This window comes from Aquila chrysaetos, chromosome 24 (genome assembly GCF_900496995.4).
Source record: "Aquila chrysaetos chrysaetos chromosome 24, bAquChr1.4, whole genome shotgun sequence".
Classification (NCBI taxonomy): Eukaryota; Metazoa; Chordata; class Aves; order Accipitriformes; family Accipitridae; genus Aquila; species Aquila chrysaetos.
The window spans coordinates 3,940,087-3,963,256 of NC_044027.1; the positions used below are offsets into that span (position 1 = coordinate 3,940,087).

The 23,170-nt window shown below is 60.3% G+C and overlaps 4 protein-coding genes across 19 annotated transcripts in view; 2 read left to right on the forward strand and 2 right to left on the reverse strand.

The window, feature by feature from the left end:
• USP49 (ubiquitin specific peptidase 49) overlaps window positions 1–3,204 on the forward strand; it is a 38,288-nt gene extending 35,084 nt beyond the window's left edge. For all 3 annotated transcript variants that reach the window (XR_005931301.1, XR_005931303.1, XR_005931302.1), the window contains one exon: window positions 2,509–3,204. The gene's annotated coding sequence lies outside the window, so the exon portion shown is untranslated. The remainder of the gene's footprint in view (window positions 1–2,508) is intronic.
• A 31-nt stretch (window positions 3,205–3,235) lies between these two features.
• TOMM6 (translocase of outer mitochondrial membrane 6) lies at window positions 3,236–4,259 on the reverse strand. The gene is made up of 3 exons (XM_030000014.1): window positions 4,110–4,259; window positions 3,934–4,035; window positions 3,236–3,568 (listed from the first exon to the last, which is right to left on the reverse strand). The coding sequence occupies exons 1-2, from the start codon at window positions 4,220–4,222 to the stop codon at window positions 3,939–3,941; spliced, it is 210 nt and encodes a 69-aa protein (XP_029855874.1). The 5' UTR covers window positions 4,223–4,259; the 3' UTR covers window positions 3,236–3,568; window positions 3,934–3,938.
• Window positions 4,260–6,266: 2,007 nt separating this feature from the next.
• Window positions 6,267–14,250, forward strand: LOC115335210 (collagen alpha-1(I) chain-like). Of its 14 annotated transcripts, XM_030000582.2 has the most exons (14): window positions 8,862–9,113; window positions 9,406–9,522; window positions 9,738–9,896; window positions 9,988–10,149; window positions 10,239–10,400; window positions 10,622–10,710; window positions 10,912–11,048; window positions 11,182–11,321; window positions 11,435–11,566; window positions 11,858–11,974; window positions 12,108–12,320; window positions 12,455–12,613; window positions 13,235–13,342; window positions 13,688–14,250. In XM_030000582.2, exons 1-14 carry the CDS (start codon window positions 8,967–8,969, stop codon window positions 13,868–13,870), a joined length of 2,025 nt encoding a protein of 674 aa, XP_029856442.2. In that variant the 5' UTR covers window positions 8,862–8,966; the 3' UTR covers window positions 13,871–14,250. The 14 variants fall into 14 exon arrangements, 12 of the variants coding, with proteins under 12 accessions (XP_040975812.1, XP_040975813.1, XP_040975811.1 ...); XM_041119883.1 differs by having other exon boundaries at window positions 8,860–9,113; window positions 10,622–11,048; XM_041119878.1 differs by adding an exon at window positions 6,267–7,247 and having other exon boundaries at window positions 8,997–9,113; window positions 10,622–11,566.
• Window positions 14,251–14,443: 193 nt separating this feature from the next.
• On the reverse strand, window positions 14,444–22,506 carry PRICKLE4 (prickle planar cell polarity protein 4). The gene is made up of 9 exons (XM_030000581.1): window positions 22,460–22,506; window positions 22,030–22,162; window positions 17,538–17,690; window positions 17,229–17,336; window positions 17,007–17,144; window positions 16,722–16,922; window positions 16,276–16,462; window positions 15,764–16,081; window positions 14,444–15,484 (listed from the first exon to the last, which is right to left on the reverse strand). The coding sequence occupies exons 3-9, from the start codon at window positions 17,685–17,687 to the stop codon at window positions 14,991–14,993; spliced, it is 1,596 nt and encodes a 531-aa protein (XP_029856441.1). The 5' UTR covers window positions 17,688–17,690; window positions 22,030–22,162; window positions 22,460–22,506; the 3' UTR covers window positions 14,444–14,990.
• Between the last annotated feature and the right edge of the window lie 664 nt (window positions 22,507–23,170).

The window sequence follows — 23,170 nt, forward strand, 5'->3', positions numbered from 1 at the left end:
TATTTTGTGCGTGTGTGTATGGGTTCCACTTGTTTAAAGGATGGTGGGCCAAAATTCTTTCAGAAGAGTTCTTAAGTCTTACAAATGAGCTTTGCAATGTACATTTCCAAAAGGGGAAGTGGGGGAGAAAAAAAAAAGAGCCCAGGATTGACTTTAACCACTGTTAACTATTTATTGTTCTGAAGCTTGTGCATGATACAGAATGCATTGCAGTTAGAGCAAAGTGCTGTACCCTTAGGGTTCTTGTTGAACTGCTGTACTACTGATTTTGTGCAGGCTGAGGGTAGGGAAGGAGTTGGGATGAATGAAACAACCAGTAAAAAGCAAGCCAAGCCAACCACAGCAATAAGCTGTGATCTAAGTTTAGAAGAGACAGGAAGCATCTGATAAGGGGACCTCGCATGTTAGAGGATTGCATGTTCTGCAGGCAGAGACATTAATAAAATCCAAACGCAGTCTCGTTAGCAGCAACCTCCTATTGTTTTTGTGGCGAAAACTTTCTCTGCTCGGTAGCCTCATACTGGCAAAATGAATGGTGCTTTTCCATTAGATACTTCAGTTCCTAAGGAACAGTACCCCAAATTCTCAAGTTTTATAAAGGAGCTACCTACTTAAAGCCCACAGTGTCACTGTAAATGCTTTGCATAACTGGAACTGAGAAAGGAGATGATACCGTTGATGACTTTATCCAATTTGTAACTTTTAGTCTTTGTAACATACTTCCTATAGAGGTGGCAGGTGGTGAATTTGATTTTTTTTCCATGCTGAAGTGCTACACCCTGGCTTGTCAAACTAGGGCTTGGTGGAGTCTGGAGTAGTAAAGGCCGCCTCTTGTTTCTGTTCCTGCTTTTACAGCCACTTTCTGTGTGAGCATGTCTTTTGGGGAGCATGGGGCTTCTGGATGTTGCTCCTGCTAAAGAGGAACAACCACATCCCTTCAGTGTGGGCAGGGTTAAGTGTAAAGTACTTAGGGGAGCCTTCTTTCCTTAGATAACCATATCTGTACCATGGGGATAATTTGTACTGCTACAACCGTGTTAGTACGAATCTGTGCCACGTTGGTGGCTAGGCAAGGTTAAAGAATGTATGATAGCATGGGCAGGCTAGAGCTATGCACGTGAATAATGTCACCACAGGCTCGTGGTGCACCGCTGAACGGAATCGGTAGCTGACAAATTAGGATAACCACCCGTGAAGCTCCTTCTCTTTTGCACAGTTAGCGTAGTGTTGGGGCTGCATAACTCCACACCTCTGATTTAGGAATGGCATTTTCATAGCAAGTGTCATCTTCACTCTCCTTACATTTATTAAATGACATTGCTAGGCCTGGCCCTTAAGGCTATTTCCTACTGCTACAAGATGAACCACATATTTCCATGTGAAACCCAACTTTTCACCTAGTTTATCAGATGTGTAAACTACAGTAACTTACCACTGGCAACCTGGAGCCCCTGTGAAAGAGAATGAGGTCCTATGTTTTCCCTGCTTAACTTCAGCTTTGGTTAAGCAGTCACAAATTCTTCAAGCCACAGCCTTCTATACATCTAATGAGCAGTTTACAGGGAAGGAAGAAGTGGTTAGGTTTGTTTCCAGTAAAACTTTTTTTTACAGGTCTGCCTTTCCATAAAAGAAAATTAAACACAGCTTAGAAACTTCAAACAGCTTCTCCGAGAGGAGTGCTGCCCGGGCAAGCTCCCTTAAGGTGTGATGGGCTTGGGCAGGACGCTGCCGGGGAGACCCCGCTTCTGCTAATGCCCTGGAAGCTTCACTCTTGACTTGAGTAAGGGCAGAATTAAAGCTAATCTTCAGCACTTTAAAAAAGTTAATCCTGCTCCAAGTTAAGGTTGCTGGAAGGGTGCTGTTGGCAGAGGCTAGATAGAAGACAAGCAAGTTTTCCCTCAGTATGAAATCCCCTGGCAGCCCTTGCGAAGACAGGAGCGAAATGCTGCGCCGCTTTCTTGGGTGAGGAGCCAGGCTGGAGCTTGGGTGGGTTTCCTGATTTTTCAGTGGTTTTTGTGGGGACTTTAAGTCAGAGGAGCCTCTAGTTTCTGCTTCAAGTTTCTGGTACTTAACGTCACTAATGACTTAAGCTGATGTATGCCATGCTGTGCTCATGAATGAGACTGCCTTTGCTTCAAGGACACTCCCAGGCAGCAGCAAGTGACAAGAGAATCCAATTAATTACTGAATGTTTCTGGCAGTCTGTCCAGCTGTCTTGCAGCTTGGTGCAAGCGTGCTGCTCCTAATCGCAGGTTCAGCAGCTTTTATTTTAATCGAGGTTTGTTAAGACAACATCCAATAAGTCACCTATGGCAGCCTTATGTACTTAACTGCATGAACTGCCCCCTGCCTGAACCCAGGCCTCGGGAGGAGATTAGTGTGTTCTAAATCAAAACTAAGATTAACTATAAAATGACTTAATGTTCAAATTAATCCCCTTTTCCTGCAGAAACTGTTTCTGCATAGCTTGGATTATCCGTACTTCAAAAGAACTTAATTTCTTTACAGGATGTTAAAATACCCGCTTTGAAAACAGCATTTTTAAGAATCTGTATCGGTAGTGGAGCGAGTTTCTCTCTGGGGCAGGTAAGGGGGCAGTTCTCTGTCACAAAGTGTGGAGGCAGCGCTACTTCAGAAGAATGTCTTAAACTAAAAACCCGTGCATAACTGTCCAAAGAATCTGAAGCCATGTTGCAGTCCTACTGCCATAATGCTCAGGGCTGGGAAGTTATTCTGCTCTACAAATAGCATCTTGGAGGAGCTGTCGTGTAACACATCAGAGTAAATCCGACCTGCAGCTCCCAAGTCAGCCTCGCATGGTGCTTTCACTGTCCCCCAACCAGCCTCACCACCCACAGCTGGACTTTAAAGTTGGTAACAGCAAGCTGTGGTCTCAGTCCAGGGCACTAAAATGCTATGCAACACCAAATGGCGGCTTCTTCCCACACACAGTCATCATTCCTTTACAGTAAGTGTCCCAGCTTTATCCCATCTGAACATTACCCAGGAAACCTTCTGGTGGTTAGAGTTTACCTAGGGCTTGTCACAGTTTTGTTTTTTCCTTTGAATAAGTAGCTGATGGGTCCTGCTTACAACCCAGGACTGGACTTGTTCCTTTGTCTTTCGGGTGTGAAATATAAATCATGTTTTTATGATTTTTTGTAAATCTTTACTCTTTTTACACCTTGTTTTTGTAAGCTGAAGTTTCTTATTAAAAAAATGAAATTCCAGTGGGTTATGTCATTATTCTACATACTTTAATAAACATCGAGATGGGGGTACAGAAGAAAATTCCACGCACAATGACTTCACATCCTTGAGAAAACTACTCTCGTTGTGCCTTGCAGAACAAATTGAAAATAAACTCTCCCTCTCACACTTAAAACTTTCCCCCCCTAGTCACTGCTTCAAGCACGACAGCTTTGAAGTGCGAGTAGCAGCTCTGCAGAGGAGGGGAACGGAACGTACTCGTGCGAACGTATGGAGACTCGTAACGGCTAAACGCATCTCTTCTGGTCCTCGTGTGTGTGTGGGGCGAGCTCTTCTCCCTTGTGGCTCTATTTCTTTCCTAGGCCAGCAATTAAGCAGAGTTAGACAAGGTTGTTTCTAGCCTAGTCTGCTGGCATATGGCAATTTAACACAGCTTTGCAACTTTCTGTATAAATTAGATCGCTTTAGGCTTTAGTCCTTCGTGTAGCTCGTTAATTTGGTCACCTCGCACGGTGACATCCCCTTCCCGAGCCGGGGGGACCCTGACACGCTTTGGGGGGGGGTTGCCAGCACGGGCACACACCCGTGGTCGCCAGCGTTGGGCCACCGGTAGCCACAGACAAGTTTTAGAGAGAAGCGGAGCAGCTCCCGGTCGGCCGGTGGCCCCTTGTCCCTGCGGCCTCCCGGGACACCCCCGTCCCCGCTCGCTCCCCGAGGACTCACCGCCTCTACGGCACGGGCTGCGGAGCCATCAGGTCGATGTCCGTCAGGTTCCGGGCGACCCAGACTCCGGCGGCGAAAAGCCCCAGGTTCACCAGCAGGTTCCTGAGAGAGAGAAACGGGCAGCGCTGGCTCCCGCTCCCGCTCCTCCCGCCTCCCCCCGCCCACGCAGCACCCACCTGCGAAAATCGTTCCGATCGGTGGCGAAGCGGTAAGCGCTCCGCAACCACCCGCGCAGCCCCTGCGGCGCGGTCCCCGCTCCTCCTCCTCCTCCTCCCGCCGCCGCCGCCATGCCGCCTCGCCTCACCTCACCTCACTCCCGCCGCCGCGCGAGACCGTCACTTCCGGCGCGCGGCGCGGCGGGGCGGGGCTGAGGGCGGGCGGGCGGCGCGCGCGGGGCGCCGCCCGCGTAGCCGGGGATCCGCGTGCGAGCGGCGCGGTGCGCGGCCCCCGCGCCACAGCGGCAACGTGCAGCAACGGCGGCGACAACGGCGTGCAACCCCGGCGGGGCGGCCTTGCTCGAAACGCGTCCCTTCCCGCGGCTGCCCCTGCAAGGTGGGGGGGGGGCTGGTGTGTGTGTGTGTGTGTGTGTTTGTCTGCGGGATGGCACCGGCAAATGCAGCCCCCGGCGCCGGCATCCGCCCCTTGCACGCTTGCAGGAAGCGGGGGGGTGTGTGTATGGGGGGGGGGGGTGGTTTTTGCACACCTCGGCCCCTCGCAAGTTGTTTTTAGCGGGTGCTGCTTGCTCGGAAAAAAATCCAAAACAGCGCCGGTCCTTGTGCATCTCTCCACCATACAGGCAAGTGAAGCCCCACGCTCCCCCCCCCCCCCCCCCCCCCCCGGGGGCTGACCCCCCGCACGAGTGGGCTGGGGGGTCCTGGGAAGCGGGTTTGCACAGCGGCGGGGAGGGCAACCGCTCTCGGGGGTTGTTGGTGGTGCGGGGAGGGGGACGATAAGATAGGGGGAAAAACGCGTGGAAAGCGAGGGAATGCCTGAAACGCTGCGTGGGCCGTGACGCCGGCCGGGCTGCGGGCAGGTACCCCTCTTCTTGTCTGACTGTGACTTTTCCAGGTGCAGGTGTTGGATCCCGGAGCCAGGACGGTTGTAGCCGCCGCCGCCGCCGCTGCGCCCCAAAGGACAGCGCTCCGCAGTAAGCACCGGCGGTACCCGTGGGCAGGACGGTGTTGCAGCGATGGCATTCTGGACAAACGTCTCTCCCGTTTCCTCTGTCCCCCCTTGCCCGTGCCCGAACCTTCTTCGTTCTGTTCCTCGTTCCCAAATCATCCCTTCGGCTCCCTCCTTCCTGCTCTTTCACTCTGGATCACCGATCTCTATCCGCTCTCCCCCCCCATCCCACCGTGAGCCCGCTGCCCCCAGCGGGGTCTGCCCTTTCCCTAGCCCGCTCCCCTTCTCCTGGCAGCCCCCGTCTCAGCCTTTGCGGCTTTTTGGGAAAAAAAGCTCTCGGCCACCCCAGGCATCACCGCCTTCCCCGGGAGGTGCCCGTTTCCATCAGGAGGGAATGTCCCAGCAGCAAAACTCGCCTCATTAGTGCCATTAAGCCTTGCACGCGTACCTGCTGCCGGGGCACCTTGCACTGGTGCTTACCTGGGCATCCATCACCCGTTCTCGGTGCCCTCGTACTAATCTCGCTGTAATTGCGGCCGTCCCTGACTCAACTTCCATGGTCTTTGACAGCAGATTATATATTACTGTGCCCATGTGGTCCCACAGCAAACAATTCGGGACGGAGCAGCCGGGGTCACTGTGACGGCTGGTTACCAGTGCGACAGTGCTGGGCGAACTGGAACCGGATCGGTGAACCGAGACGGGGCCTCAGCCCTGCACCAGCTCTTGTGTTCTCCTGCGCCGGAGCTCTTCTGCCTGGAAAAAGCAGATGGGAGGACTGAGACCTGCTAAAAGTAACCCGGCCTGAGCAGAGGCGTTCCCTGCGGAGCCCCAAACCCGACGTGGTTTGCACTTTTTGGGGTGCGCTGTATGTCACCTGATGCTTCGGGGATGGGCAGGTTCTTTTAAGGATCCGTTGTGGAAGGAGAACTGGCCACAGGGTTGTAGTTACAACGAGAGCTTTATTATTATATAAAGATTTTAGCAAGCAGAGTAGCTTATCCTTACACAGAATTCCTAGCAATTACCATAGCTTTCCTATTACCCCTATTTCCCTGCTCCCTGAGAGCTAGTTCTCCGATTTGGGGACGCCCAGGTCTGATAAGAAGACGTGCACGAGCTGAGGAGCCGTGGGGTTGTGGAGCCACTCGGCTCTCGAGGGGGACGTACTGCGACACTGGCCATCCAGGCTGCAGCCACGTTTGTCCCTGCTGCTGGATTCCTTTCCCATATCCCAAAGAGCTAATTGATCCACCCACTTAGTTAATTGATTTATAGCTATTAGAGACTATAATTAACCGACCAGCTGGAAAGCTCTGTGTTATCTGCCCGGTGGGAGCAGCGTTGAGAAGCAGCCAGCTCCGATGGGCCGCAGGCTGCCCCGTCCCCACAAACAGCACCGCTCGTTTGCTGTCTTTGAAGGATTTTACTGCACCTCAGACTTTGGGCTTTCCCTTTTATCTCTTCCTTTGCTAACATTTGGCGTCAGTGAGCTCACCCCGAGCCTCCCTGTTTTCCCTTATCTCCTCCCTTCTTCCTGCAAGGTCACAAACTCGTCTTTGTGCTCCGTCCATGTCGATGCAGGAGTTTGCATTGCTGGGCAGACGAGTTCGAACCGGCTTGCTATCAAAGCATTCCCAGGCCCCAGCAAAACCTCCCACTGCTGTCAGACCCTGACACAACGCAGATGTTCCTTAAGCATCGGGAAGGTGATGCAGCTCATCGCGGGGCCGAGCGAGATGTCCGTACCTTGCACTGGTGCATCTGGCCGGTGCTAACAAACTCCTGGGCGTGCCGTTCCCCACGGGAACGCAGGGAAATAGGGAGGAGGAGACGCTGTAGGTGCCTGGCAGAGGTGCCCAGTGCCTGGCTGCCCCAGGAGGTGATACGTCGGACCGGCAGCGGGCTCGGAAAACCCTCTGAGCCGCAGCGGGCTCTGTCCCTGGGGCTGCTGGCAGGTAGCGATGCTGCGAGCAGGGATCAAACCCCTCTGCGGTGCTAGAGGGTGAAGGGACACGGGCGGCTTCAGCCGCACGTCGACCCGGAGCAGCTCTCGGTGAACCCGCTGGCACTGAGCCGCAGCCTCCCGGCAGCCCCGGTGCTGGAACCAGCCGTGCCCGGTGAGCGGGGCTGCCCGTGCGGGGAGCGGGGTGCTGGGCACGCCGGTCCTCGGCCTCCCGGCGTCGGCAAAGGTGGGTGCGATGGCAGCGTCCCTGCCAGGGTCACCGCGCTCTGCAGACCCTCTCACCCTTCTCCTTCCCCTCCTCGTCCCTGCAGGCTGTGCTGCAGTCCCGGGGGGTCCTGCTCCCCCAAATCCCCTGGCACAAGGCTGGGAGCATCTCGGGGGACCGTGTGGCCGATCCAGGTGATGCTGGAGCTGGATGGTGGCAGGCGCTGGGGATGTGGGGCTGCAGGGATGCTCCGTGCCCTGGGGGTCCAGGGTCCCCCTTGCACGGGTGCTCCGTGCCCTGGGGGTCCAGGGTCCCCCCTCCTTGCACTGTGGAGCCACAGAGGCAGGGACGGAGCAGGAACAGGGGCTGCACCCAGAGGCTGATGCAGCGCAGAGTTTGCATCAAGTTCTGCTTTAAACCAGGTTTGCTGAGGGATTTTAAATAACCGGAGGAATTTGGCTCTCCCTGGTTATCAGAGGCCGGTTTGAGAAGAGGTACTGCCTGGGGTCTGTGCAGCCCTCGGGAAATGGGGGGGGGTCTGTGGGCCCCGTCTGTGCTTCCCCTGTTATTCTCAGCAGCTGAAATCGGTGTGAGGAGACGCTCTGCAGACGGGAGTAAAAGCTGCTGGACGGCATCGCAGCTTGGTTTTCAGGGAAGGGAAATCAAGTGCTAAGGAGGGGCTCCAGGGGGCCTCCCTGGGGGGTAATTAGCACCTGGCTGCCATTAGCAGTCACTCGTTATTAGCTTGCATTCGGCAGTCCTAGGGGTAAGGGGCTGCAGGGAGCTGGGTTGGGGTGCAGGGGTCTCTATCCGAAGCTCCTTGGCGTTTCATCTCTCCGGGCAGGTGAGCTGTTTTCCAGAGCCACCTGGGACTGATCTGCCAGGTAAAACCTCAGTTTGGGGACAAAAATGTTATTTTCTCTTTTACTCTCGGTGCTGCTCTGGGGTGCTCCCTGCTGATCTGTGAGACAAAACCTGGTGCCTGTGCTGCCGTTAACTCCTGCCAGCCTGGGTTGAGGCTGCGAGGGTTAACTGGTGGCTCTGGGAGCCCAGTGCCCTGGCCGGGCTGGGGTCGGCTGGTTTCGGGTCAGAGCATCCCCTGCTCCCTGGGATGGTGGCCCTTGCAATAAACCCTGAGCTCTGACCCAGGCAGCCGCTGCAGCCCAGCAGCGAGGCAGCCACCGAGGCTTCCCTGGGCAATGCCCCTTTGTATCCCCAGGGTTCGAGCCCCCTCACCCTTACGGAGAGCCCAAACCGTGTCCGTGCCAGGCTGTCCCATGGGAGCAGCAAGGGACGGGCTGGAGCGGGGCTTGCACCCCACCGCGGTGCCAGGCTGGCCGGGGGCACCCGGCGGGCAGCTTGTCCCTGCTCTGGCACCGGGGAAGGGGAACGGCTCGGCCAGGATCCCGTGGGACAATAGCGGGGTGGTGCCGTGGGTGCCGTGACCTGTTCGGTTTGCACCAGGGCGATTGAAACGTGGCTGCGAGCGAGCGGACGCCGGGACGGGCGAGGGGAGCCCGCTTCGGGCAGGGTGCACGGGTGCCCCGTGCCAGGGGAGCAGCCCCGGCATTGCCAGGACCCGTGTCCCCTCCTGGGACGGGGAGCGGGTCCGCGCGGCTCCCAGCTCGCCCGTCTCCTGCGGGTCCTCGCCGGCGGCGATGCCGAGTGGCTCTGGAGGCGGCCCAGTGCTCGGGGCTCAGCAGAGCCGGGGGCACCTGACCGGCAGTGACGTTCCGTGGGATGTGCTCACTCGTGCTTCTCCTTTTGCAGCTGGGTGCTGACCCTGCGGGGGCCTTCTCCTCACTGGGACCGGGGCCAGGACGAGCTTTCGGCAAGATGTTCTCACCGGCGGGCTGCAGGAGGGAATTCCTGGGCTGCTCCAGGGAGGTAGGTGGTTTTGCGACCTTCCTGCTGCCACGCAGCTGGGGCTGCCGGTGTGGTTGGGAGCGGAGGAGCTTTGTGGGGCAAGACGGGTGCTTGCCGCTCCATCGCTCGAGATGCTGAGGAGCCAGGAGAGCATCGCTGCAGTATGGCGAAGAATTAGGAATCGTCTAGGACCTCGGCCAGGGGAGAAGGGCGGATGGGCTCCTGGCTCCCCGTCCCTGCTCAGTGTCCAGCCAGTGCAAGGGTGAAGGTGAGGGTCTCATCCTGCTTTCATCTTCCTGTGCCCGCTCCGCAGCCCGGTCCGTGGCAGACTGGACCACCGCCACCGTCCCACGCTCACGGCCCCCAGGACGTCTGGGACAAGCCGCCCTGGGAGCACCAGCACAGGAGAGGCAGGGGCGGATGGTGCCCGGTAAGGGGGCAGGGGCCGGGGCGAGCAGCCGTGCAGCGAGGGGAGACGGTGCTGTCGGGTCTCACCTACGCGTCTGGGGTGGCCAAAGCTGGGGGTTCCCCCAGGAGCAGGAGAGGAAGAAAGAGCCGAGGGCTGTGGCGGGGAGGGGGAACAGCAGCAAAACAAAAACACCCCAGCGAGCTGCCGTCCTCACCAGCAACCGTTTGCCATTGCAGCGCGGTCCGTGGGACCCCAGACCCTTCCCTGGCCCTGCCGACTTCCATGGGAACAAGGAGGGCAGATGGGCACCCCACGACTGTCCCCCATCACCCTCTTGGGATGACAGAGAAGACAGAGGAGGACCTGAGGACTTCTTCGGAGAGGGCTGGCACCGGGTGAGGGGGGAGACAGGCCGGGGGGGGGTGGCAGCTGTGTGGCTACCCCCAGCGTGCCACCATCCTCACCGGCAGCAATTTGCTATTGCAGCCTGGTCCCTGGGACCCCAGACCCTTCCCTGGCCCCGCCGACTTCCATGGGAATGAGGAGGACAGGAGATGGGCAACCCACAACCGTGCCCCGCCACCCCCTTGGGATGACAGAGAAGACAACCAAGGACCTGAGGACTACTTCGGAGAGGACTGGGACCAGGTGAGGGGGGAGATGGGCTGAGGGGGTGGCAGCTGTGTGGCTCCGCACAGTGTGCCACCATCCTCGCCGGCAACGATTTGCCGTTGTAGCCCGGTCCCTGGGACCCCAGACCCTTCCCTGGCCCCCCCGACTTCCATGGGAACGAGGAGGACAGGAGATGGGCACCCCATGACCGTCACCCACCACCCCATTGGAATGACAGGGAAGAAAACCAAGGACCTGAGGACTGCTTCGGAGAGGGCTGGCACCGGGTGAGGGGCCGGTGGGCTGGGAGGCTGGCAGCGGCCGCGGGACCAAGGGCAGGGAGCGGGTGAAATGAGGCAGGGGCCATTCGCTGCCCTGGTGACAAGGACAGTGCGTGGGACAGGTTTCTCTGCGCGGCACTGGGCGCAGCGGCAGCCCAGCTTCTCTGCTCTGCAGTCGCAGCGTCCCCTGTCCTGCTCCGTGCCTAAACCCATGCCGTTCCCCGCAGGAGCCGTGGTCTGGCCCCAGCTGCTTTGCCTGGTCTGAATTTCCCGGCGAGGAACAACACCCACCGTGGCCCCCCGCCAGCCTGCCGGGGTGGGTGGCCGTGCTGAGGGTGGGGGGACCGTGCAGCCGTGGGGTGGTGAGCAGGGGTGCCGGGACCACGCTTTGCTCCAGTGCACAGCCAAGGGGGGATGCAGTGCTGAAGGTGGCCCTGCTCAGGGGGGGGGGGGGGGTTGCACCGGAGACCCCTTCCAGCCTAAACCCCCTACCCTGGGGCTGCCTTTGCTCCCGCAGGGAGCGAGGCGGCTTTCAGGATGGCTGCCCGTCCTGGGGCTATCATGGCCTGGGTGGGAAACGCGGCAGACGCCTTCGCCGTGGCCACCGAGAGTTAACCTTGGTCCAGCGCTTTCCGTGTTCCTGGCTCTCCAGAGGTTTGTGCCAACGCTGTACGATGCAAGGGGTCCCACGCCGCTGTGCTCGTCCTCGGCAGCATCTCCTTGGTGCTCGCCAGCATCTCCTCGGGCAGAGCGAGGAGTCGCTCCCATTGTGTTTCTCGCTCTGCAGGGAATCGGCCGTTCTGCAAGTCCTCTCATTCCCTCCCTGGGACAAGCCAGCCGGGGGTCAAAGAGCAGCAGCACTCCGCTTCTCCCCAGCCGCTTATGTCCTGCAAAGGCGATGTGCTGAGCACGAAGCACACGGCTCAGGTTGTGGGTTTTTACCCCCCCGCCCCGCCCCAGCACCCACCAGTGACTCGAGTTTGCGCGGTCTGAGCCCTGCGTGGTGCCGCCATGCCCCTAACCAGCGTGGTTTCCCCCAGGGCCCGCCGGCAGCGAGCAAGAAGGTCCCGGAGCCCCCCGGACCGGCCAGCAGCCCTCAGAAGAGCCCGGCCACTGATCCCCGGGCTGCGACAGAGGCTGCAGAGCCGGAGCAGGCAGCAGAAGCGGCGTCGGTAGGAGAGCACCACTCTCCTGGGGAAAGGCAGGGATGCTCGCACCCCTAGAGGTGCCTGGCTCAGGGGGTCTCTTCAGCCAGTGTAACGTCTTCCTTCTCTCTCTCATCCAGCCCTTTCGCTCTTCATCTTGCTGTCTCTTTGTCAGGCACGGAAGTTTTTCTGACTCTTCTCCCAGGCTGCAAAGCCCTGTGGTTTCCTTTGGGTTTTAGCACCCCGTTGGTCCCGTCCCCCAGCTCGTCTCCCCGGGACAGACACGTGTCCTGGCCTCACGTCATTGCATGTCCCCAGGTCGAGCCAGGAGCCAGGCAGAAACCTGCAGGCAGCCACAGCCAAGTGGAAACAGCTTTGGAAACAGAGCCAGCCCCGCCAGAGAAGAGCCCTGCTGGGACGGGGGAGCAACTTGAGGTATGAATTAAGGCATCTCCTCTTTCCACCTAAAAGCAGTACCAAGGGGGAGGCGGGAGCTTGCAGTCCCCTTTGCAAGCCCCTTTTTCCCCTTGCCATGGACTCTGCAATGCAACTGTAATGCTTTGCACAGGTAGAGCCGTGCAGCCAAAGCGTCCCTAAGGCTGGTGCAGATGGTGGGTCCCATCCCCACAGTCCAACAGCCCCTCCGGAGCCTGCCGAGAAGGTCCACGCCACGGCCGGCTCTGCTGGAGAGGCGGGTGCTGAGCTCTGCCCGTGCTCCGGGGGAGAGCAGCATCTGCAGGATGGAGCTGAAGAAGCCAAGGGAGAAGCTGCCTGCGATGAGGTGGGTCTCGGCGCGCGGTGGGCAGCTCCGCAGTGTGTCCCCCCGCCGCGGGTGAGAGCCCATCGAGGCCACTGCTGCGGGCAGGGGATGTGCTGGCAGCTGCCTTCCTCCCCCAGCCGCTTTCTCTCCCACAGCTTCTCGGTGTCCTTCAGCCATCCGACAACTCGCAGGTCCCGCCGGGAGCTACCGTGGAGCCTGACGCACAGCCCAGCCAGGCTTGCTCCGATATCTGTGCTGCGCCAGAGACCTCACCAGGGACCCAGCACCCTCCTGGGTCCGGTGAGACGGAACCGGTACGGGGGTCAGGGTGCCTCTGCTCCCCCACGCTCGCCCTGAGGGTCCCCACGTGGGGCAGGTGCTGCGGGCTTGAGGGATACTGCCGTAGCCCAGGAACAGCCGAGCGGGGCCGCTCTGGCCTCCCCGTTTGCAGGATTACGGGCTGGGGTTAAAGTGCTGCTTTGTCTGGAGGCAGAGCCCGTGTCAGCCCTGGTGCCAGCTGTGCCGGAGATGCCGATAAATGGGAGACAGCTGGGAGAAAGGCCAAAAAAATAACTAGAGGCTTGAGAGCGTGCTGGAGCGTGAACGACCCCGGGACTCAAGCTTTAACGAAGGAAATGAGAGCATTGCAGAGCAGCTTAATTACTGCCTAATGGGGAAGAGAAATCTGCTATCGCGGCTCTCGGCGGCGATGCTGCCGGGGCTGGGGCAGAGGGGGGAGCTGGGGGCAGCTCTTGCACCCGAGGGAAAGGTGGCAAACCAGCGCCCCGGGGAGCCAAGGTCCCGGCGGGTCCCCCCGCAGGGTGACCAGTCCTTGGCTAGTAATCGGTACTGGCAGCCCCAATTTGGTCCCAACCTTGCCCAGTCCCTCTCTCCTTCAAAGCGTCTGACCCTTCCTCGCCTTTTCCACCACCCAGGCTGCAGACAGCCAGCACCAGCTCTGCTCCACGCTCCCGACACCCTCCCCGGCCAGCACGGACCTCCGCTCCGCCGCCGTCCTCGCCAGGAAGGAGGAGATCGAGCTGGTGAGTCCCGGTGGCCCCTGGCTGAGGCGCGTGGAAGTCTGGGACCAGCCGCAGGGTGGGGGGGCTCACCCGAGGACCCTTTGAACCGGGGTGGGGAGAAGCGATGCCGGGTGATGGGGGATGTGAATTTGGCATTTTTGGGGTCACGGCGGAGAAACCCCTCCTGGTGGCGGTGGTTGCAGGGGAAGGTGCTTGTGGGCAAGAAGGGGTTTGCAGGGGCTCAGATACTGGTGGGGGGTTCATGGACCAGCACCGAGGGAAAAGATATCCCTGGGGGAGGACTGCATGCTGCTGGCGGGGAGGTTTTGGGGTGCCCCGTGCTGACTCCGTGCCGCTCCCCTGCAGTCGTACCAGCAGTTCAGCCTGACCATCGCGGTGGTGGCCACAATGCTGCTGCAGAAGGAGCCCTCCATGGAGCCGGCGCTGGGGCTGGCGCTGAGAGCCAACCTCCGCCAGGGCCGGATCCATCACCTGCAGGAGCTGGAGGATTTCATCAACAGCTATGACTCGGCCACCCTCAGCCGCTGACGGGGGGGCCGGGGTGAGCGGACGGACACCCCCTCTCACCACCCGGGGTTAGAGGGGGGTGATGGGGGGCTGTGCCCGTGCAGCGGGGTGCTCGTGATGGGGCCGGAGCCCTCGGGTCGAGGCGATACGGACACGTTGGCACAGTCTCGCCATCTCTCTTGGGAATGGAGGAGGAGGGGGCTGCTTAGTTTTAGCCCTGCCCAGACCTGTTCGTGCAGCAAAAGGGGGAGCTGGTTTTACTAGAGGGTGATGGGAGGGACAGCGGATGTGGGGAGCTCCCCGGCTCCTCGCTCCATTCCTGGTTCACAGGGATGTACCTCGAAACCCTGGGGTTTGTTCTTGGTTTTAAATCTAAAAATAAACCAGCTGTGATGTGTGCACCCCTTGTTTTGCTGTTGTTCTGGTCCCGCTCTCCTGGGGCTGGTGAGGGAGGGGTCCCGCAGTGAACCCACCGTGGGGGACCCCCCCCGGCTGTGGCAGAGGGCAGCGGCTGCCCCTGGGTCTCAGGCTCCTCTGACCGCAATGACCCTGGGACGGGGAGGAATGGGGCAGACATACGGTGGCTCTCCTGTGTTCAGATTTCAGCCAAACTTTATTGGAGCATCGTCAGCAGCAGAGCTGCCCCCCTGGTCCCCTCCCCACGGTGGCAGCAGGATACGGTGTCACCAGGGATGGAGAGCATCTGGAAGCGGTGCTCATCCTCCAAGGAGGTGTCCCAGGGAAGGATCCGACCCCGACGGCCAGCACCCCTCCTGTCCCCGTGGGTCCCCAGCAGCAGCCCTGCAGTGGGACGATGCAGGCAGCTGCCCTTGTCTTAAGCACCCAGCCACCCTCCCCTGCGTGCGGCTGCTCTCCGGGGCTGCCGCCTTGTCTGAGATGGGAGCCCTGGTGCAGGTTGCCGGCTCTCTGCTCCCTACCTGCTTTACCTGTTCCTAATTGTGGGAGAGGCTGGCAGGAATTGCAGGCTGTGCTTTGCCAGCAGCCGCCGGGGGGGAAGGATCCCAGCGGCTTCTCCCCACCAGCCTTGGGCTGTGTCCAAAACGCGCTTGGAACGTGTTGAGACCACGGCAGGGGCTGGCAGGACAGCGTTGCTGGTCGAGGACCCCCCCAGTCCCTGCTGCTAGGACACGCTGCAGTGCTTGCTGCTGCCCCGTGGCTTTGCCGTCCTGCTCCCGGCCCTCCCCTGGGGCTCCCTGCCCAGGGAACTCATCCCGGGCTTGGGAATGGGCTTCCCGAAGAAGAAACCCTCTTCCTCCGAGTCTGAGTCCGAAGATGAAGAGCAGGTGGGACACCAGGAGTCGTCCTCCTCCGTGATGTCCTGCAGGTCGATGTCCTCTGGCCGTGGGCTGTGTCGAGCAGGGGATGTGCCCGCTCGGAAGCGTGGGTTTCCATTGCCTGCGGGTGTTCGGGGCTCAGAGCCCCCCGAAACCAGGTGGCCCAAGGCTCCAGGCTCATTTGGACCCTCTGCACTGGGCTGGGGGGCAGAGGGGTGGCCCGCTGGTGATCCCAGCATCGCTGTGTGCACAGCATCCCTGCTCCGCTCCTTAGCAGCTGCTCCGTGGTCCTCCAGGCTCCTGAATGCAGGATGTACGGGGGCCTGATCCAAACAAGCCTCTGGAAGAAGGAAAGCAAGGATGGGTGAGGAAGGGGAAGGCTGAGCCTGCCCTTTTTGCAGCGAGGGCTGCCTCGGGGTGCAGCAAAGCGAGCAAACCCCAGCCGCCAGCACTCGCCCTCCTGCAGGAGGTGGGTTGGGGGCTCATCGCCGCTGCTCCAGCCCTGCGTCGGGCTGCGCCTGTGCGACGTACCCCATAAAGTACCCAGGGGCTAAACAGAGCCTGGTTTTGCTCCTACTCCCCTCCTGCCACGTAGCAAACGGAGCACTAGGATCCCTACCTGCCCCTTCCACCCGCTGCCTGCAGCCCCCCGCCACCGAGGTGCTGCCCGTCCCCGGCGTGGTCCTGCCGGCAGGGCTGGCTCGGGAGAGGGGCGTCGAATCGGGGGACGGAGCCGATGCAAAAGCCGAGTCGGAAGAGTCGGAGGTAGCGGAGGATGCATCCCGCCCCAGGCTGCAGGTCTCGGAGCAGAAGAGCCGGCCGCGGCGGGAGGTGAGGGGTTGCCCACGCAGCGGCTTTCGGCAGAGGCTGCAGCAGAAGCAGGCGGCTCGGGCATGCCAGTGGAGCCCTTGGTGGGTGGCCTCCTCGCTGTCGGCACCTGAGGGGCAACCGCCGGTGAGAGGGAGGCTCTTCCCTCAGCCGTGTGCCAAAAACCATCCTCCGCACCGAGCCGAGCCGCGGGGCTCTGGCTCTGCAACCCTCCCAGCCCACGTCCCGCCTGCCTGGGCAGAGAAAGCCCCGCTGCGCCCTGCCCAGGGTTGAGGGGAGGGATGGGGGGGGGGGTGTCCGTACCGATGGGGTCCCCGCAGGCCTGGCACGGTTCGGCGAAGAGGCTCTCGAAGCAGCCGCGGCAGCAGGGCCGGCCGCTCTTCATCACGTAGCGCTGCCCGCACAGGGGCACGTCGCATTCCAGGCAGCAGAAGTGGTCCAGGTGCCAGCGCCGGCCCTCCGCCTCGATGCACTCCTCCATGAAGATCAGCTGCGGGGGGGGGGAACAAGCCATCCCCTAAGCACCCCGCTAGCCAACTCGTAGCCTGGAGGATGCTTTGCTGCGCCGAGGAGAGAGGAGGAACCGCCGTGCCTCGGCGCAGGCACGGGGCTCTCTGCGAGGCTCAGGAAGGAACCTTTCCTCACGTCCACCGGTGGCTCTTGCTGCGTTTGCAGCCCCTGGCCAAGCTCAGGAGCTTTTAACAACAGCAAAAGGGAGGTAAAAAGCCTCTCCCCTGCCCAGCACCCACCTGGTCGCAGGAGGCACAGCGGGGTCGGAAGAGCTCGGCGTGGTGCCGGCCGCAGTAGATCCTCCCGTCCTGCTGGAAGTAGATGAGGTCCACCAGGGGCTGGTGGCAGAAGTGGCAGGAGAAGCAGGACGGGTGCCAAAACTGGTTCCCCAGCCGAGACGCTGAAATCCCTGGGTCCCCTTTGTTCAGCCTCCTGCCACACTGCAAGGCAGAGGGACGCGGGGTTGGGGGGGCCAGGCTGGCTTTTGGGGATGGGTCCCTACTGGGAAATGGGTGCTGCCTCACCTTCTTGCAGGGACAGCCGTGGCAGGGACCCGGCACGGGACATGCCAGCCCCTGCCCCAGCGCCTCCCGTCTCCGTCGGGCGCTGAACGCTCGTAGCTGCTTCTTCTCCTCCTCCGCGAGGTCGGGGCAGTACCGCTCCTGCACGGGGAGGCGGAGGTGAGGGGCTGCACGGTGGGTGAAGCCCCTGGGTGGGCAGCACCCAAAAAAAAACGCGTGTCTTACATCGCAGTCCTGAGGAGGCAGCTGCTGCAGGAGGGCTCTGGCACGGAGCTGGATCTTGTCGGCGGGAGAGGCAGGCTGCGGCGAGCGGGTGCCGAAGCGCAGCGGAACCTTGGGATGTCGCGTGGGACAGAGAAACACAAGCAGGTTTTTAGGGGGATTAAGCTGCGGTGCTCGAGGTTGCTAAAACGTGTGTTTTATGCTGGGGCTGGGGGTGCTCTGCTGCTGGTACCACCCGTGGCTGGCAGTTGCAGGGCTGGGGGAGACCGGGGAGCAAAGGGAGCCCAGGGGGAGAGCCAGGGTGCTGCCCACCTCGGGGGGTGCGGGGTCCGCGGGGGGCTCCAGGTACTCTTCCAGGGCACAGCCGGAGTCGCTGTCGGACGAGGCTGGCGGGAGGCCGGTGGCAGTGGCGCAGGGGGGAGGCTCATCTCGCTGGGGCCATGCAGGGCTCGGCAGGGACATGAGCTGGGGAGAGAGGATCAGAGCTGGTGAGATCCTCATCGAGGCAGGGAGCAGGGATCCATCGCTGGGACACGTATCATCCCGCCTGCCCAGCGCGGACCCGTCTCCACGTGGCAGCGGGACGAGCAGCCCCTCGTCCCGGGGAGGGACCCCGGGGCAGGTCCAGCTGGGACGATGCTCAGCGCAACCACAACATCGAGACCCCTTGGCTGAACCGCTGCAGAAGTCCAAGGGCTTTTGGGGACTTCTCCTTTCTCTGCAGGGGTTATAAACAAACCCACACCGAGGGCAAGGGTGCTTGGCAGGGCTGGGGCTTTGTCTGCTGAGCAGGAGGCGCTGATGGGACAGTGGTGGGTTGAAGCCAGGCAGGGAAGACCCCGGGTGTCCGTGCTCAAGCTGGAAGAGGTTTTGGGAAATGGCACCAGCCGTTCGCTCACCCACAGCAGGAGATTTTCCCTGGCTGCCACCAGTCCTTTGCTCGTACGGCTAATCCCTGGTCTAGTGGCCCGTCCCTGAGCGGGGCAGAGGGAGGAGACCGAGGTCTAGCCCAATTCAGTGGAAAATAATTTATTCCCCTTGGGCTGCTATTGTTCTGCCCCGAGTGGCTGTTCCTGCCCGGGCAGCCGGCTCGCCCAGCCGCCACCACCTCGCCTGGCTAATGGTTACGCAGTGGAAACCCATCCGGTCCCGTCCCCTCCTCCCCACGCGGCGCTTTTCACCGCTCGCTTCCTTCCTGGCTTGGCTTTCCAAAACAAAGACGAGGTGGCGATGCGGTGGCTCCTGGGGCTCCCTGGACGCTGGCCCGGAGCCCGATGCCCTCTGCCCGTGCTTCCTGCCCCGGCGGGGGGAGCGAGGGTGGGACGTGGGTGGGATGGAGCTGAGCCGCTGCTCCGGGGGCAAGTCCCAGTGCTGTGACCAAACAGCCGCAGGGCACCCCTGGATTCACCCCCTGCAATGCCCACCACGGATTGATCAACTGCTCTGGAAAGTGTTTTATACAGCAAGCGGCTTGGCACGGGCTCAGGCTAAGGGTTGAGAGGTGGTAAGCCCCAGGGCACGCACTTAGGTCCTCCTTCATCACTGCCACCATGGGGACCAGTGAACTCCTCTGCGCTGAGATGGTATTTCTGCACATCTGGTTTATCCCCCCCTGCCCCTGCTGTCAGGGCCATCCTGCCCAGCACCAGCAGCCGCATCCCCACTGCTCCCACTAAACAGCTTCAACACCCCCAGCTCAGCCCCCATTCCCAGTGAGCTCCCCCCACCACAGCTGTCCCTTCCTATGTAGCATCTTGGGGTGCTGGGGTGTTGCACCCAAAGGTGGCCAGCTCTGGAGCTGGGAGCCGGTGGAATCAGCCTGGGCAGCTCAGGTTTCCCTGCCATGCACCTGGGTCAATGATTAACACTGCAGATGGGCTAATCAGCGGGATAAAACAAAAGGGCTGCTTACTCTTTCCTGGGGTTTGGGGTCTGCCAGCCCTGGGATTAGCCCAGAAAGACTGCAGGGCTGGTTGCATGGTGCTGTTCAAAGCTATGCTCAGCTCTGGAAGGGATAGGGATGACATAATCTGACTCAACTCTGTGTATTTGCAGCCCAAAGAGAGCTCTCGCCTTGCTGACTTGGTGAAGGACCGCTGTACCACCGCTGGTGTTGGGACAGCAAACGGTCTCAGCTCTCCAGCTGTGCAGGAGGATTGTGTGTGTCCCTGGGGATGCTGAATGGGGATCTCCGTGGGCTCGGTGTCCGGCCCCAGCTCTGCTCCTGCCTTGTTTGGGTAACACATGTCTCTGCTTTTCCCTCCCCATGGGAGGCGAATGGCAGTCCCAGGCTGTGCTTGGCTTATTAAGCCTCCAAGCTGCATTTGTCTAATCTGTTGGGGCTTTGCTGTAATTAGACCCCTGCGATGGTCCGCAGACTCAGCAGAGCTGGCGGTGCCTGCGTGGCCCCAGTCCCGTAGCAGGGTGCACAGGGCACCTCGTCCCAGGGCTGGCAGCAGGGAGCCCAGTGGGCTGATGCTGGGGGAGAGCAGAGAGGGCAGGGTTCCTGGCTGCTATGAATCCATGGGGCTGAACTGGAGAGCCCAGCCCAGCCTGGTTTGATGTGATTACACCGGCTGGCAGCCGTCTGGGCTGTAGACAAGTCCCTGTAATTAGCCCCAGACAGTGACAGTGGTATGCATCTTCTATGCTAAGGAGCCAGGCAGCCCTAACAGGTCCGTCTCCTCTGCTCCCTCTCCCTGTCCCCTCTTCCTTCCTCCCCTCCTCACCACCTCCAGGCAGTCCTGCTATTGCTCTTCCCCGCTGGCCTGCAAAAGGGATACAGGGATGCTCCCTGCCTGCCCCTGCCATCTCCCCCGACGCCTGGTCCAGGCTCTCCTGTCCCTGTTTTTGAGGCAGGAGGGTGCTTTGGGGAGCCGCTCCTCCCTGCCAGCACAGACCCGAGCGCTGGATGTTCGTCCCCCCAGAAGGGACGTGCGAGGGACCAGTCGGGCAGGCTGAGTGCCACTGGCTGTCATTTGCCTTTGCTTTAAAAGCCTCTCGTCCTGCCTGTGGGAGCTCCTCCAGACTGCCATTGCTCAGCTCCCTTGTGCTCTCCAAAGGATGGGCAACGTCCCCGCCGCGCTGCCCTGCCTGCTCGTGGCCTTGCGGTGTTAGCATGGCTGCAAAGGGCCGTCCAGGCTCCAGCCCTGGTGCTGGCACCTCCTGGCTCAGTGGATTCTCGCAGGATTCCCCTTCCTGCTCTGAGCACCTTCCGCGCAGTAGCTAGAGCCCTTTGCGAAGCAGTCGCAGCTCCCTGGGTACAGGAGGCTAAAATTCATGGGAATATTAATCTTATTTGGCTCCCTGGGGGCAGCCCCTGTCTCCAGCTGGCTGTGGGAGGGTGTGCGGGCTCCCAGCCCTCTCCTGCCAAGGTCACACATTAACTTGCAGTGCAGCCACCCCGACCCATTCGCATTCAGCACAGGCTCCCTGCTCCCAGCACGGCCGGGGGCTGATCTGCATCTCTGCCACAGCCTTTCGTTTTATAGTCACCTCTCCATCTTAGAAGACTCACTTTCAGACCCCTCTAGCCTATTTTTCAGAAGCACCAAACACTCCCCAGCTCCACAACCCCGAGGAAACACAACAGCTCACCATCACCAAAAAGACCAGATCCCCTTTCAAGCACCCAAAAGCACTGGCAGCTTACAGAGGCATAGCTCTGTATTCACCACCTCACCCACAGGATAACCTGTTTTCGCTTGAGTTCCTGTCAACACAGCTGCAATGAAGGTACGTGGAAATAAAGATACAGACCAATAAAGATGCATCTCTTCTGGGGTGAGATAAGCTGAGGTCTGGCAAGGCGAGCCGGAGCAGCTAGTCCTGCAATGCAGCCCAAGCCAGGCTGCCAGAGCGGGAGCCTGTCTCACGAAGGAGCCTGCGGTGGCTTTGGGACCCGTGATGGCACGAGGTGGAGAAACGCTTGGGTGCTGCTGGCTGGGCACACAGTCTCATGGGCCAGCAGTGTGGAGGGACAGGGTCAGCGCAGCCCCCCAAATGATAAGGGGGTCTCGGCATCACGCTCCACCATACGGCACCACGTCTTCCACGTCACTGGAGGGGACCGTGGCCAACGCCATGGCCTGTTTGCTCGCCAGGGGATGTGCCAGTGCTGCAAAGGGCCTTTTTTAGTGTGTTTTCCCCCATCGTAAGAGCGCAGGCACGGCCGGCTGCCCCGGCTCAGCGGGGAGCAATACCCCATTAACCCGCCGTGACTCGGCCATTCGTACACCCGCGGGTACGAACTGAGACCCACCACCCCACCTCTGCCCCGTGGCCACCGGATTTCACCCCGGCGTGTCGGTGTGCGATGGGGCCCAGCCGCCTCTGGCGAAAAACTCCCTTGCCAATCCCAAAACATCCCATTCCCGCTGAATCCCGGGTGGAGGAGGGATGGGGGACCCAACACCCCTTCCCAGAGACCCTCATCATCCACGGGAGCCGGGCAGCCCTGCCAGCCCCACGCCCGCGCACCTGCCTGCTGCGGGACGTGGAAGGTGGCCGCGCAGCCCGGGATGGCAGAATCCGGCACGACGGAGCAGACGCCGTCTCCTGCTCTCGGGGAACGTTTCCCCAAAAAACAAAGACTGCGGGGGCAGCGATACCATTTGCCTCCCCCTCATTTATTTGTCCCAGAGAAGAACAGCCAAAAAACCCACCCGCTCCCCTCGCCCACCTCCCCGTCCCCCCGCACGGGGACTCTCCCACTGCCCCCCCCCCCCCCCCCCCGACTCCCAAGCCCCTTCTCAACACGTAGTTCAGAGAACCGATCCCGGGAAACCTTTCCAGCCTGACCTACCTGCCCTTTCCCCGCAGCCCGGTACCGGGACTCCGTCGCTCCGGGCTCCACCGACCGCTCCAGCCCCGCTCCGGCGGCCGCCGTCCCGCCCCGCTCCGGAGGAGGCGAGGGAATGGAGGCTGAGCAGGGAAAACTTTGCAAAGCGAAAGGAAAACATCCAAGCTCAGTCAGGGAAACAATTTTTTTTTTTTCCTCTCTCTCTCTTTTTTTTTTTTTTTTTTTTTTTTTAAATCTGCCTGCCCAGGAAACTGGAGCTGTGTCAGCCGGGGTCCTAATTACAGGCTTTTTAGCCTAAACCTACAGAGACAGCCAATGGCAGGGAATCACAGCGGCAGGCAGGGAGGGGAAGAGCAAAGGATGGCGGAGGGGGGGGGTGTACATTAACCCTACAGGGGAAAGAGCTCTAGATGACATCTGTTTTTCTCACTACCTCTCATTTTCCGAGCGTCCGCGCCCTTCCCTCCATCTGCGGCTCAGTTCACCCTAGGTTGCCGTTTTGATGACTTTTATGATCCGCGCGGTGATTTATTTTCCTGCCTAGATCAGAAAGAGTTGAAGCTTCATGAAAGAGGGGAAGTGTCATTACACCCCAATTTAGAGGTGGAGAAACTTTGGCTGGGTTCTCACAAAGGAGTTAGCCAGAGGCAAGTCAGGATGTCCTAGTTTTCGCAAGCCCTGAACACCTGACGAGTCTCCTAAAAGCCATTTAGACCGGCTTCGGCTGCAACAATTACACTCGGGCACGAGTCAGGGTAAAATTTAGCAGAGTCCCTGACGCAGGGCAGAGCGTCTTTGGTGTATTTTTGTGTATTTCTCACATGCCCTAAGATTTTCCTGTCTGCTGATGGGACTTTGGGGATGGGAACAGACACAGCATCCCCCCCAAAAAAAAACCATGTCTGCAGGGACTGGACCAGACCTCTGCCACCCGCATGCTCCGAGCACCACGCTGCCCAGGAGCTGGGTCTTATTTCGGGGCTCTGTTGGGAGCCCCGAGGGGTGCAGGCAGCTCGTGCGTTATGTAGGTCTTTGGGACCAGGTTCAGGACTGCAGTCTAAGTCTGTAGCGATGGTAATTTGTCAGAGGAGGCGGCCAGGCTCCATGGCGAGCTGGTGGCACCGCTGGGAGAGGCTGTGCAGGG

What these genes read in the sequence shown, in the direction of transcription:
- LOC115335210 (XM_041119875.1), top strand. Translation starts at nt 8,967, where the DNA reads ATGTGCTCACTCGTGCTTCTCCTTTTGCAGCTGGGTGCTGACCCTGCG. An exon ending in TCGGAGAGGACTGGGACCAG is followed by an intron (nt 10,150 to 10,238) that starts GTGAGGGGGGAG and finishes TTGCCGTTGTAG; the next exon opens with CCCGGTCCCTGGGACCCCAG. An exon ending in AGGCAGCAGAAGCGGCGTCG is followed by an intron (nt 11,567 to 11,857) that starts GTAGGAGAGCAC and finishes GCATGTCCCCAG; the next exon opens with GTCGAGCCAGGAGCCAGGCA.
- PRICKLE4 (XM_030000581.1), bottom strand. Translation starts at nt 17,687, where the DNA reads ATGTCCCTGCCGAGCCCTGCATGGCCCCAGCGAGATGAGCCTCCCCCC. An exon ending in TGCCTCCTCAGGACTGCGAT is followed by an intron (nt 17,145 to 17,228) that starts GTAAGACACGCG and finishes CTCCCCGTGCAG; the next exon opens with GAGCGGTACTGCCCCGACCT. An exon ending in GCTGTGCCTCCTGCGACCAG is followed by an intron (nt 16,463 to 16,721) that starts GTGGGTGCTGGG and finishes CCCCCCCCGCAG; the next exon opens with CTGATCTTCATGGAGGAGTG.
- TOMM6 (XM_030000014.1), bottom strand. Translation starts at nt 4,222, where the DNA reads ATGGCGGCGGCGGCGGGAGGAGGAGGAGGAGGAGCGGGGACCGCGCCG. An exon ending in GATCGGAACGATTTTCGCAG is followed by an intron (nt 4,036 to 4,109) that starts GTGGGTGCTGCG and finishes TCTCTCTCTCAG; the next exon opens with GAACCTGCTGGTGAACCTGG.